General features: G+C 55.7%; 1 protein-coding gene across 2 annotated transcripts in view; it reads right to left on the bottom strand.

The window, feature by feature from the left end:
• CECR2 (CECR2, histone acetyl-lysine reader) overlaps positions 1–1,676 on the bottom strand; it is a 98,751-nt gene extending 97,075 nt beyond the window's left edge. For both annotated transcript variants that reach the window (XM_046939260.1, NM_001397650.1), the window contains exon 1: positions 1,409–1,676. In XM_046939260.1, the coding sequence (XP_046795216.1) occupies positions 1,409–1,591 (183 nt within the window). In that variant the 5' untranslated portion in view covers positions 1,592–1,676. The remainder of the gene's footprint in view (positions 1–1,408) is intronic.
• Positions 1,677–12,042: the final 10,366 nt, after the last annotated feature.

Below are 12,042 nucleotides of genomic sequence, written 5' to 3'. Positions count from 1 at the left end.
TCGCTCCGCGTCTGGCTGCTCTGCTTCCCAATGGCTGGGGAGAATAACACCTCCGTTTGGTTGGGACACCCCAAATCGCAGAGCCCATCTCAGACACCAGAGCGGGCAGCGGGCTCGAACCCAAAGGGGAAGCGAACCCAAAAGCCACGTGCAGCACTGCTCGTGGAGAACACAGCAGAACCGCACGAGCAGCCCCTCTGAAAGCCATTCGTTTCATACGGCATAGAGGCTCCGCGTGCCACTCCTGAGATCCTCGGTGCCACGGATGGGGCTGGATGGGAGGGAACACGACGGGGATAGTCAGCCACGCGGGGCTGCGGGGAACGGGAAGGAGCTGCCCGTGTGTCGCAGACGGCCCCTGACAGCTGCACTCCCACAACCCGACGGGAGCGGTGGTCTCCGACCCCGTCCCTTAGGGCACGCGCTCCCGGTGACGCTTACAGCGGGGAGGCGGCACCCGGCGCTCCTCGTTTCGGGCGGTGCGTCCCAGAGACGGGAGCGGAGCGGTGGGACCCCCCCAAACGCGAGCCGGGAGCCCGAGGGGTCCCGCACCGCCTCGGCCCCGCGGTCACCGCACGTTCGGGTTCCTTCGAGCCCCGCGCCTCCCCGCGATGGGTCTGCATCAATAGGAGGGGGAGGGGAGTTCCCGTCGGCCAGAAGTTGCATCATTGAGAGCCCTTCTCCCCCTTCGAGCTCTCGCACCGCGGAAGGGATTCCCCCTCTTCACAGATCCGCGCCCCGCCCGAAGGAGTTCGGCTCTTCGGGGCTCCGCGCATCCCGCGGAACTTCGGAGCATCTCCGGAATTCGCGTTCGGGCGCAGCCGCTGCCCCGCAGCCCCGCAGCCCCGCGTGACGGCGCGGTGCCGGCACGGAGCCGCTCCCGGCGGCGGCACAAAAGGGTCCTGCCGGGGCATCTCCCACCGGGACGCGCTCCGTCCGCAACGTTTGCGGTCGGGGCAGGAAACGCGCGCAGAGCCCCGGCCGCCCGCGCGGAAATCGGAATTGGGATAACGCTTCTTAAAACGACAGCGGCAAAGACAACGACAAAAAACCCCGCGAGAAAGTTGCGGAGGGCAGCGTGCCCCGGGCGGAGGTGCGGGCACAATGCCGCCGTGGGAGCGGGCGGGGTCCGCCCAGGTGGGGCCCCCGCGCCCCAACAAAGAGCCCGGTCCGGGCACCCCGGGGGTCGAGGCCCGCCCCTCGCCGCCTCCATTTTGGTCGCGGGGACCCCACGGCGGCCCCGCGCCGCCGCCGCCACCACCTTTGTGTGCCGCGGCGGACCCCGAACAATGCGGCCCCGTCGGGGCGGGGGGGGGGGGAGGGAGGGGAACGGAGCCGACGAAAGTTTGCGAGGAGACTTAGGAGCGCTCCGCCCGGCGCCGCCGCCGCCGGGGCCGCGGGGTCTCACCTCGATCTCGAAGTCGGGCAGGCGGAAGGCGGTGCGGAAGAGCGAGCAGAAGTGCGCGATGGCCGGGACTTCCCACCAGGAGCGGAGCTCGTCCAGCGCCGCCGCCGCCTCCGTGCCGCCGGTACCGGCCACGCCGCCGCCGCCGCCGCCGCCGCCGCAGCCTCCGTCCTCCTCCGGGCACATCTCCCGCGGCCGCCGGCTGCCCGCCCGCCCGCTCAGCGCTGCCTCACCCCGCGGGCGGCTGCGTGCCGCCGCCGCTCGGCGCTGCGCCGCGCTCCGCCCGCCCCCCGGCGCCACGCCGCCCCCCGGCCGCCCCCCGGCGGCCCCGCGCTGCCCCCTCGCTGCCGCACCGCGCGCGGGGCGGCTCGGAGCGGCGGGGCGCTAGGGCCGGCGGGGGCGCTGCTGCTGCCCCTGCCGCGGGCGGCCGCCGCTGCGCGGGCCCATCCTCCTCCGCCTCCCCGCGCCGCGGCCCGCGCCCTGCAGGGCAACAGCCGCGCCGCCGGGAACAGATGGGTCCGGGGGGGGCCGCGAGGGAGGGGCGGGGCCCGGCGCGGGGAGGGGCGGGGCGAGGGGAGGCCGAGCCAATGGCGAGGGCGGAGCGGGAGGGGGGCGGGGCGCGGCGCGCCCGGAGGGGCGGGGCGCGGGGAGTGGACAAAAGGCGGGAGGGCGGGGAGGGCGGGGCTTCCCGCCGACGGGGCGGGGGGGCCGCGCACGAGGAGGGGGTGGAGCCGCTCCTCATCACAACAACAGGGCCCCCACGCCCGCCGGGCCACGCCTCCCGGGGCGGGGTCGGGCCGGGCCCGGTGCCGGTGGGCGGGGCGAAGCGGAGCGACTCGGTGGCAGAAGGAGAGCCGCGGGATGGGACGCAGCGCCCTTCGGGCAGCGCCGGGTCGGCGATTGCCCGCTTCCCTCCCAAAGCGGGTGTCTGCCCCGCTTCTACGTGCGGGGCGCTCGCGCTGCGATCTCTCCCCGACGGTCCTCCCCGCGTTCCCAGCCGCGCTCGTCCGAGCGCTCCGTCTCTGCTGCTCGTGGGGTCCGGCAGCCTTGCGGTAACCCCGCTCCGTCCCATTAAGGGTGGCACCAACCTTACCGAAGTTTCCTCACCGCTCGTTTGGTCCAAAGCGCTGCGGCCCTCGTTTCCCCTGCCTTATTTTTATGAATTAATTTGGCTCCCTCTATCGTCCCTACCGTTGCCGTTAGGCTGCGTTCCCCCCGGCGTCGTTATTTCCCCGCAGGGATCCTACCTCAGATCCCCAGAGATGACTTCAAAGGTGCACTTTTGCACTGCTACGATTGCAGCCCTGCTCACAGCACGTCTCTGCCCACTTAGCCCAGTTCAGACCTGGGAGCACAGCGCCAAAAACACTGAACGAGGAGCGCCAGAACCAAGCAAGTAAGGGCCGGTTCCAACCCAGCCCATACAGTGGTAGCACCAAGAAGGATGTCTTGTAAAAACACGGCTTCCCGGCATTCCCCTATCATGGCCTTCAGCTGAAGCTCCCTGACCGGGTGTCCGCAGCCTGGGCACGGGAAGACCCACGGTGTTTCCCCACAAGGCCACAAAAATGAGGGCATGAGGTTCCCCGGGTAGCAGCGGGGAAGCGGTACGAGGCAGCTGCAGGAGGATGGTGCACGGAACACTGCAGCTGTCACACACATCACTGTAGACTTAGACAGAAAATTAGCAGCATCCTGCCACTTTCAGCTTACATCGTCTCTTAGGTGGTTGAAAAGCATCTGCCTGCTGGGAATTTGGCCAGCCCTGCCATGGCAAACCATCCTCTTTGCAGGCTCCTCTCCTGCGTGCTTTGCAAGCTGCACGTCAAACCCAAAGATCTGAGCCTTAGGTCTCAACAGATTTTCTGCTCTTAATCCACGAGAGCTGAAAACCACAGGTTGCAACTTGGTTTGTCCCCCAGAGAGCAACCTCACCTGTGGTGATGGATTCAAAGCTGGCAAGCACCGATCCTGCTGAACCTTCCCCAGAGCTGCACAAAGCAACTGCTGTCGGGTGCTGGAAATACAGGACCTGAACTGGTCAAAGCACTCTCCAGAGCCAAGACCAAGAACAGGATAAGGCGTCACCCTATCTAGAAATAAGACAGAGCCTCACGGAAGATGGAGCAGCCATCCAAGCAGTGGTAGTGCCAAGCTGTGGTTCTGGCTCTTTCGCTGAATTGCTCTGTGCCTTGGAGTAAATCAATTCAGATAGATTTTCCCCATCTATAAAATGAGAGTTGTTGTATTTAGATACCCCAGGGAAGTTGTGAGGCTTAATTAGTTAATGCTAGTGCCTTGTCAGCTCTCATTACCATGGTATCTTGGTGTTTATTGCTTTGAAATTGTGAAATGCTACTTACATGCTAAACATTGTTATTCTAGGTAAGATGGAGCGACTGAACCCTGTTCCTCTGTAAGCACTGAAGGCTGATGTTCCCAGTAACGGCATCGCTATGAAGTCTTTCCACTTGGAGACAAGTTTCCTTAGCATATAACAAAATTGATTTATTTCCAGCTTCCTAGCATAAGTGCTCTCGAACCAGTTTGAGCTGCGCTTTTACTGGTCTGCTCAATTCAGCACATGCAATTAAGCTCATCCAGCACAAACACAGCTGGAACTGGAGCATCTGTGCCTCACGAGGAGGTGCCTGAGGCTGCAAGGCAGCGTGGCTGCTTCCCTCACACATGCTGCAGCAGACAAGGTGCACTGAGCACTAGCAACACCCGCACCGGTGCAAGGTTTTAACTCCAATAGCCATGGAAACCAATATTCTGCAGCTGCCGAAGGGTTGCATCCTCAACATGAGTGACAGTTCCGGATGGTTTCCTTTCGCCACCTCTGACCAAGCACGTGGGGCTCACCTCCAGGGCTCCCCACGCTAGGGACTCCCTGCATGCTGCTTCAGCACAGCTTTGGTTTGTGCATCCAGGCAAAGCTCCACAGGGAGCTGCAGTGTGGAAGTTAGAAACGTTATGCACAGCGATTAGAGAGGGGAAAAAGGCTTTGGGGGGTTAGGAGGGGCAAGATACAGAACAATCATGCTATTGATCTTCTAATGTAGATGTATTGGTGGCTGAATTATGGGGCATGTCTCCTTCCTCCTCCTCCAAAGAACAGGCCTTTGAAGATGCTGCTGGTCCGCTATCAGAATAAGCAGTAAAGCATAATAAATCCTGCTCTGGAAATATGGATAAATACAGGTACTGAGTCACAGAAAACCCAAAGGGGTCGAGAAGCTCAAACAGGAGTCGGGCAGGCAGCCACCCCAGTGCCAACACAAGGCTGTACCTGTGAGTGATGTGAAGCGTGCTACCCTGCAGCACCCAGACCCACAGCCCCACCAGTGAGGCAGGATGGCAACCAGCACCTGAAGAGCAGTGCTGCACTGCCGGGCACACAACAGTCCTGTGCCCTGCCCTCAGCCCTGCAGCCCCTGAGCTGTAGGCTGAGGCCTAAAATGGCTCCTGGCCTTGTGCGCTGTGCTTCCAAGGCCTCAGAAAGGGGCCCCCAGGAGGCCACCATTTCCTGGGGAGCCTCTTTGGTTAGAGAGGCAGAGCTCCACTTCTCGGCTTTGCTTTCCCTCCCCTCTCTTTCTGATGTAAATAGAGCTTCTAAATACCCACCAGAACTCTACCCTCACCTTTCCACAACAGGCACTCTTTTCAACCATTTTTTCCTTCCCCACGAGAGACGGGCATGGTCGCTCTGATGTAGCATTACAGGAGTCAGGTTAAAAGCAAAACCAAGCAAAAATTCGTTTAGCAAAGCATTCAGATACCATTACAACAGAGATATTAAATGTAAACCAAACTGACACTCAGAATTCCCCGCAGCCTTCTCAGCCCTGACTTTGAAGGCCATGCTAGGGAGGACTAATAAGCAGAAAGAAAAGCAAGGATGGCTTGAAATACAACAGAACCAGCCAAATTAATTCCTTTGATCAAGCTGAGCAAAAAACACGGGAAGGAAAGAGCTGGTGTAAGTACTGACCCTTTTTTAATGCTGTCAGCTTGTATCACAGAATCATAACTCATCCTGAGTTGGAAGGGACCCATAAGAATCATCAAGTCCAATTCCTGGCTCCACACAGCACCACCTGTGTCCAAACTGCTGTACAAGTGATCTCACTGCCCCAAGAAAGACATCTGTGAAATGAAGATATTAACATGGGTTATAGCCACACGCAGTTTTGTTAGCAGCTTCGTGTGAACGCTCTTTGCTGCCACAGGTAGGTACAGAGGCCACATGCTGTGACAGAGTGTGAGGTGTGCTCGCTGTGTGCGTGCCGTGGATCCAGACTTGCAATCGTGCCTTGGCAGTAGGCAGAACTCACTGTGTGCCTGGGGAGCCAGCGTGGCTGGAGCAGACAAGAGAGGTGGGCAGCTCCAGGGGGAACTTTAAGCCCTCTGCATCCCTTCCTGCTGCAGCTGCCATGCCCTGCGCTGCTGCTTTTTAAAAACCAGAAGTGGGCACAGCGTTCTTTGTGCTCACTGCCATTTAGTGCTCTTCACACCACCCCCAGGCTGCAGCCACAGCAGTTGTTCCCATTCCTCTCCCACCCGTCTCCAGATAGATGCCTTCTGTAGTTTAGCGCCAATTTCCTAAAATCAATAGTGACCTTTACAGGATGAAGAACCACATGGCTGTTTCTACCCTTCCACTTACCCTGCCTGCCTATTTTGAGTCACTCGTGTACAAATACCTTCACTCAAGAGCTGCAGGCTGGAGGAGGCAGTGATTGGCTCATCCTACACACCAGGCTCAGCTAGAAGCACCTGGACTGAAAAAAAGGTAGTAACACAGAGGGAGAGAAATAATTACGTGATAGCACACAAACCTAACATTAACCGAAACACACCTCAGATATTTCTATTAAACTACCTCTGCTTTGCTCTCTGAAGTTACAGCTACAAAACCCAGCCGGCAGGCACTAAGCCAAAGGCTGAGACCATAGCTGTTCCCATTGTGCAGAGCCTCCTTCTGCTCCCATGTAGAAATACCCCGGGATGCTGAAATCACAGCACTGTGCTTTGTGCTGCTGTACTGCATCTCTCCGCTGCCCAGAGCTCCCACTAAGCCTATAGCCAAAAGATGGAGCTAACCATGCAAATACCACCCAGTCACACAACTCCAGCACAGCTGTACCTCCCAACTATTTATTCTGGAGCCATGTGGGGGTTAATGCTCTGCTTTCCCTATTGCAGAGTGACCCAGGTGGGGCTAATGAGCGCTTGCCTTGCTTAGCTAATTAGAGGCTCTGAGAGCAGCAGACTGCACTTCTAGGTGTGGGGCACTTGCAGAGGGAATATACTGTGTATTTTGTTTCCAGTTTTTGTTGTTGTTGTTGTTGTTTAATCCTCCCCCCACCCCATTTTTTCCTTCTTTGGTTGAATAAAACCTCTGGCAGAAGTAGCACAGCACAGATGGGAAAGAGAAGTGAGATGGGCTCTGCAGCACCCTTCTCTCCCTCCCTCTCCTAATCCGTATTGTTCTGGGGTTCTGGGAGAAGACACAAATGAAAGATGAGGAAGGCTGAGCCATTTGTTTCCCTTTAGCATTAGATTTTTGGTATTTGATCCAAATGAGTGCAATCCTTTGGAGCCCAGCCCAAGTCTCCTTGCTCTCCAACTCCTCTTTATATGGCACCCATCGCTCCACAGTGCACTGAAGAATTGCCCCTGCTGCTGGCTGCCTACTCTGCAGCTTCTGCCCAGCAGCACTCAGAGCATAGACTGTGCACAGAGCACTTGGGCACAAGCAGGCCAGGAGGGGCTTCACCTACGCACCCCTTACACACTGGATTACAACCCAGCTGCTACTGAATGGTGCTTGTTTTGCTTCTTGCTCCCATGAACTGCATTTGCCTTGTCTCTCTCGCTGGTATTTAGTTCCCTTTGCATTGTTTTCCCCGGGCTTCTCCTTTGTCTCTTGCCCAGGGAAGCAGCACATCATTACAGCAGGTCTTCCTTCAGCGCTCTCCTCACCGAGGTCATTACAGCAAGGCTGCTGTTTGTCTGGGTGCGAGCCCTAGGAAGAAGCAGCTAATCAATTCAGCAAATCACCCGGGTGGTAACCCCACTGTCAGCTTGTTTTCTTCCCTTCCACTTAGACATCAAACCGGCTGAAGAGGGCTCTAGGGACCATGCCGTGCACAGAGAGCCGTTCCTCTGCAGGCACATCTGTGCCTTTCATCGCTGGGGCTTAGGGAATACTCTCATCAGAGTGGGAAGAGCTCTTCGGAGCCAACAGGCTGGCATCCTCCACCCTCACCCTCCACAGAGCCTCTACCCCTTGGGGAAGTGAGCACAGAAAAGTGTCCCTCATGTTGCCATCCTTGTGCAGAAGCTATCACGTAGCACACAGAGCTGGGCTGGCAATCGGCGATGTGCAAACGTTCTCCTGCCACGTGAGCTCACTAAGGCAGCCCTTTGCTTTCACCCACTCTTTTTCTGCCCCGTGACTTTGGGGAGCACAGCAGTTCAGCACACACTAGAAGCAGCAAGGCCATACAGCTGGGTTTGGCAATTAGAGGTGTGGATGCTCAGCGCTGCCTGAGCTGGGCTGCGTGGTGACACGGCTCCTTCAGAGGAGATCAGTCACATCTGAGAACTGTTCCTGTCACCAGCTCTCCCTTTGAAGGGTGGGGGTGGGCGCCTGCATCCTCCCCATGCCTTTGGCCGGCAGTCTGAGAAATGTCAAGGTTAGGAAAAGCTGAGCTTCGTTTGCTTTTCACAGCTTGGGTAATGAATTTTTCATCTGAAAGTGTTGCTCTTGCCCGAAAAGCAAGTTTGTAGCTCTGGCATTTGGAGGTTCCACGTTAGTCTCTCAGTTGCTTTGGACTACGTTTCCTCAATTTTCATGTTTTCTAACACTGTAAAATAAATGGGAGGCCTGAGGCTTTAGTGGGACTTTCCCCTTCATCCACCTCTATCTGTGTGGCAGACTGTGTTAGCCAACACTTCATATTGATCTCCTACACCAGTTTTACTTTTGCAAGGGAGACCAGGCAAAACTGAGGGGCAGGAAGGGGAAAAACATCAAGAATGTCTGTCACTAGACAGAGCACCTCTAATTTTGATTACAAATAGGAAGCAGAACCATGCAATAAAAAACAAAGGCATCTTCTTCCTTAGCTTCAGCTGCATCCATCTTTTTCTTTCCCCTTCTCTGTGGCTGCGGTTTGCTAAAACTCCATGAAAGAACAAGCAGCTCAAAGAGATTAATTGAGTTCAAAAAGATCCATCTTCCTCTTCCACTCTGTGAATTCCAGAGATGTTCAATTACATTAGAAATAGTAGCAGGACAATAAAAAGCAATATTCCTTCACGCTGTTACCATTCTGCCTACGGAAGTTGCTTCTCCTGTGTGTGAGAGTCTTAACAAAGTGCTGGAGGAAAGTCAGTGTGACCCAGCCTAAAGCAGATCCTGTGATCCTGAGCTGTGCTCCTCTGCACTGTGGGCTGATGTGCACCATGGCCTCCTGCTCCCCTCCTCCCTTCCAGCACCTATGTTGTGCTACCCCAACGTCTGCTCTGGATGTTGCTCATACAGAGCTCACAAAGAGCCAGTGCGGCCAGCAGCTTCAATCTGCTTTATGCCTTGCTGCTTTTAACGTGGCAGGGAAATACAGCGTGGAGTTTTAATTCGCCTAAATGGCTTTAGACAAGGTTAACGCAACTCATCAATAACTGCCACTTTTTATTAAAGCTTTATTTACAATGTCATTTCACCGGGCCGGACAAATCCCACCTCCTCAGTGTAGGCAGTGGAGTCCTTGCTTCAACTGTGCCTTCTGGAACTTCATGGGGTAACGTCCATTGAGGACCTGAGAGCTGGCACACAGTCAAAGACCCCCACTGTATATCTCCACCTTGTCCCAGAGAAGCCACTAGTGGCTGCTTGCCCCTCTTCCATCAGGAAAGGAGCGAGGATGAGCTGAATGCTGTTTAATCCTTCCTGCCTTCTCCCAGAGGTGGGTTTTGCACACCTGAGAGGTGTGCAGATAAGATCTGGTCATGGTCCAGCTCACAACAGAGAGAATGAACAGGAACTGTCAGAATCACTGGAGTATGATAAGAGTGCAGCTTGGTTTATGGTGTAATCAGGAACACCGTTTTAGCAGAGGGAGGTGCATGGTAAGGCTAAAGCACAGTTCTCTCCTGTACACTGTGCTGCTTTCTGTCCTCAGCGTTGCTTTAAAACTTTGCTAATACGCCGTTACGTTTATGCTGTTGTCAGCTTCTCTGCTCACTTTCTTTTTCTACAGCAACTTTCCATTCTAGTGAGATCTTTAAAGCAGCAGAGAGCCTCATTGCTACAGAAGGCACAGAGGTGAGAAGCCACTGCTTGCTGCGATGCTACAACCCATCTCCCCCCCCCCTCCACTGCACTCTGCCTTCAGGAGGAACCAGGGAAGCTGTACCCAGCATCAGTGGCACCCAGCCTTTATCTCTGCCTTGCACAAAGGGGCAGGACAAGTAGGGCTCTAAGCTGCCAAAAGCCCACAGACAAGGAAAAGAAATGACAGCCAGCTCTAAATGGCATCTGCTCTCAGACAAAAACCAAGAGGATAAAACAATCAGAAGCAAGGCTTGGTTAAAACACAGCTCCCAGTTCTCACTCTATGAAGCTGAGTTTTGCTCAGGGAAACAGAGCTGAAGAGCAGCGTGCCATGCACACTCTGGTTACAGTGTTGACTCATCCCAGCCAGGCTGTTACTGCACGCAGTGAAATGAGGAGGTGGTTGTGGCCTGGGGACAATCACAGCTGCAGTGACCAGGGACAAACAGCTCCTCTGTACCAAGGCATGCGGGATGCCTGGGGCAGGAGGAGGGAGGAGGAGTGTAGGCAGAGAGGAGGTTTGCTGCGGGTGGCTGATGAGAGGGGGAGGCAGAGAGGAGAGCAGGCCCTAGCTTGGAAGCAAGGTGTACGGAGTAGGAGGCAGGGAGCAATGGGATGTTTGGGTGGACTACAGCTTTTAGGAAGAAGAATTTCGCCTTGCATATTGCTTGGGGCTAGCTGCCTCAAAGCCAAGCTGATCCATGGGAGGCAATGCAGCCTGCTGATGGACAGACTCGAGAGCCTTATTCATGCTAAATCATAAGATAGCTGCAGATGTAGCTGAGGAGGAAGGACAGATGGACAAAGGCAGGCTGGGAAGCTGAGTGTGAGTTTTTGAATGAGGATGGGGCATCTTGTGGCTGAGCTGAGTGTGGCTGTAGGCTGGGGAGCAGTGCTGCCAGCAGGACCTGGGGCAGCCTGGCTTGGCTTCACTCTGCTGCAGCTCTCCATCTGACTTTCTTGCTTGGCTACTAAATGGCCCATATTTTTGCCTGGCTGGGCGCAAAGGGGGAAAAAAAAAGGTAAAAACTCTCACAAAAACCAACCTGTGCCCAGGCAGACCAAAGCTGAAGTTATTTAGCAGGCCAGTGGGGAGGTTTTAATCATCCCAAACATCCTGGCATGGTCTATTCTCAATACTCATTTAGAGCACCCAGCACTCCACGTAGCTGGAGACTGCGTGCTGGGAGCAGGAGCTGTCCCGTGGCCTTACCCAGCTCTCATAGGATCTGGTGAAGGAGAGAGCATCAGTCACATCAAAGAGGTGTGAAAAGTTGAAAATAAAAAGTGATGTATATTTCAGTATGGAACCGAAACTGAGCCATGGGGAACTTGCTGCAAGCACCGTGCGGTGGCCCCTGGCTATTTAAAGCCCCGCATGCAGCCACTGTGCAGCTGGGCACTGGGTGCTGCCTGCCTGCAGCCTGTGCTGCTGTACCATGGGGCTGTGGCCCTGCTGCAGGGCATCCCACAGTCCACCACACCCCATCAGAAGGCAGTTGCCTCTGTGTTCCACCACTGCAACTCCCTTTGCAATCCATCTCCAACGCCTGCTTTCCCACAGCAAGAAAGCTTTCCAGCCTAGCCTGGTTTGGTTTTATGGTCCCAAACCCAAGCTTTACAGCTCTGAGATAATTCGAGCAATTCCCTTCCATCCTTTATGTTGTTCCCTTAAGGTATTTATAGGCAGAATACTTGTCCCCACAGAGCTGTCCCTCTCCACTCCCTCTATCTCCCACCTTGGGTTGCCTAAACCATCTGACGGTGGCCACAGATCACCGCATGGCCCTGCAGCTCCTCTGGCCTCTCTGGGAGAGCAACCTCCGTAAACGCCCCATCCTGTGCAGGGCTGCCTCACGCACACTGAAGCCGACTGCACGGATGGAAGTGGGCAACGCTTTCTGAACCACTGATGCTGATGTTGATGACAGCACGGGGTGAGTGGGTAGGAAGAGGAAGAGCTGGGGTGGCCTCTGGGAGGGCTGCCCATCCTACAGCTCCGCATCTGCCGCGGCGATATCGCACACGTTATTGGCCAGGTCTGACTTTCTGTGCCTTGGAAGCGTTCTCTGTGATTGTTACAGGTTGTTTTCAATAGCTCCCAACTTACAAGGTCTTTAATGATTAAAAAAAATTAAAGTAGTTAAAATTTGGATTAAATTAAACCGAGCGGGCTTTGTTCTCCCCTGGAAGCTGTTTATGTAACATCTGTTTCGAATAACTTTAAAGCTCAGTGCATCCCGACCACAATACAATGGTGAAAGCCCAGTGCTTGCTGCGATGCTTCAGAAAC

Source organism: Gallus gallus, chromosome 1, assembly GCF_016699485.2.
Source record: "Gallus gallus isolate bGalGal1 chromosome 1, bGalGal1.mat.broiler.GRCg7b, whole genome shotgun sequence".
NCBI classification, from domain to species: Eukaryota; Metazoa; Chordata; class Aves; order Galliformes; family Phasianidae; genus Gallus; species Gallus gallus.
The sequence above is the reverse complement of the archived record's forward strand: the minus strand, read 5'-3'. Positions and strand labels throughout refer to the sequence as shown.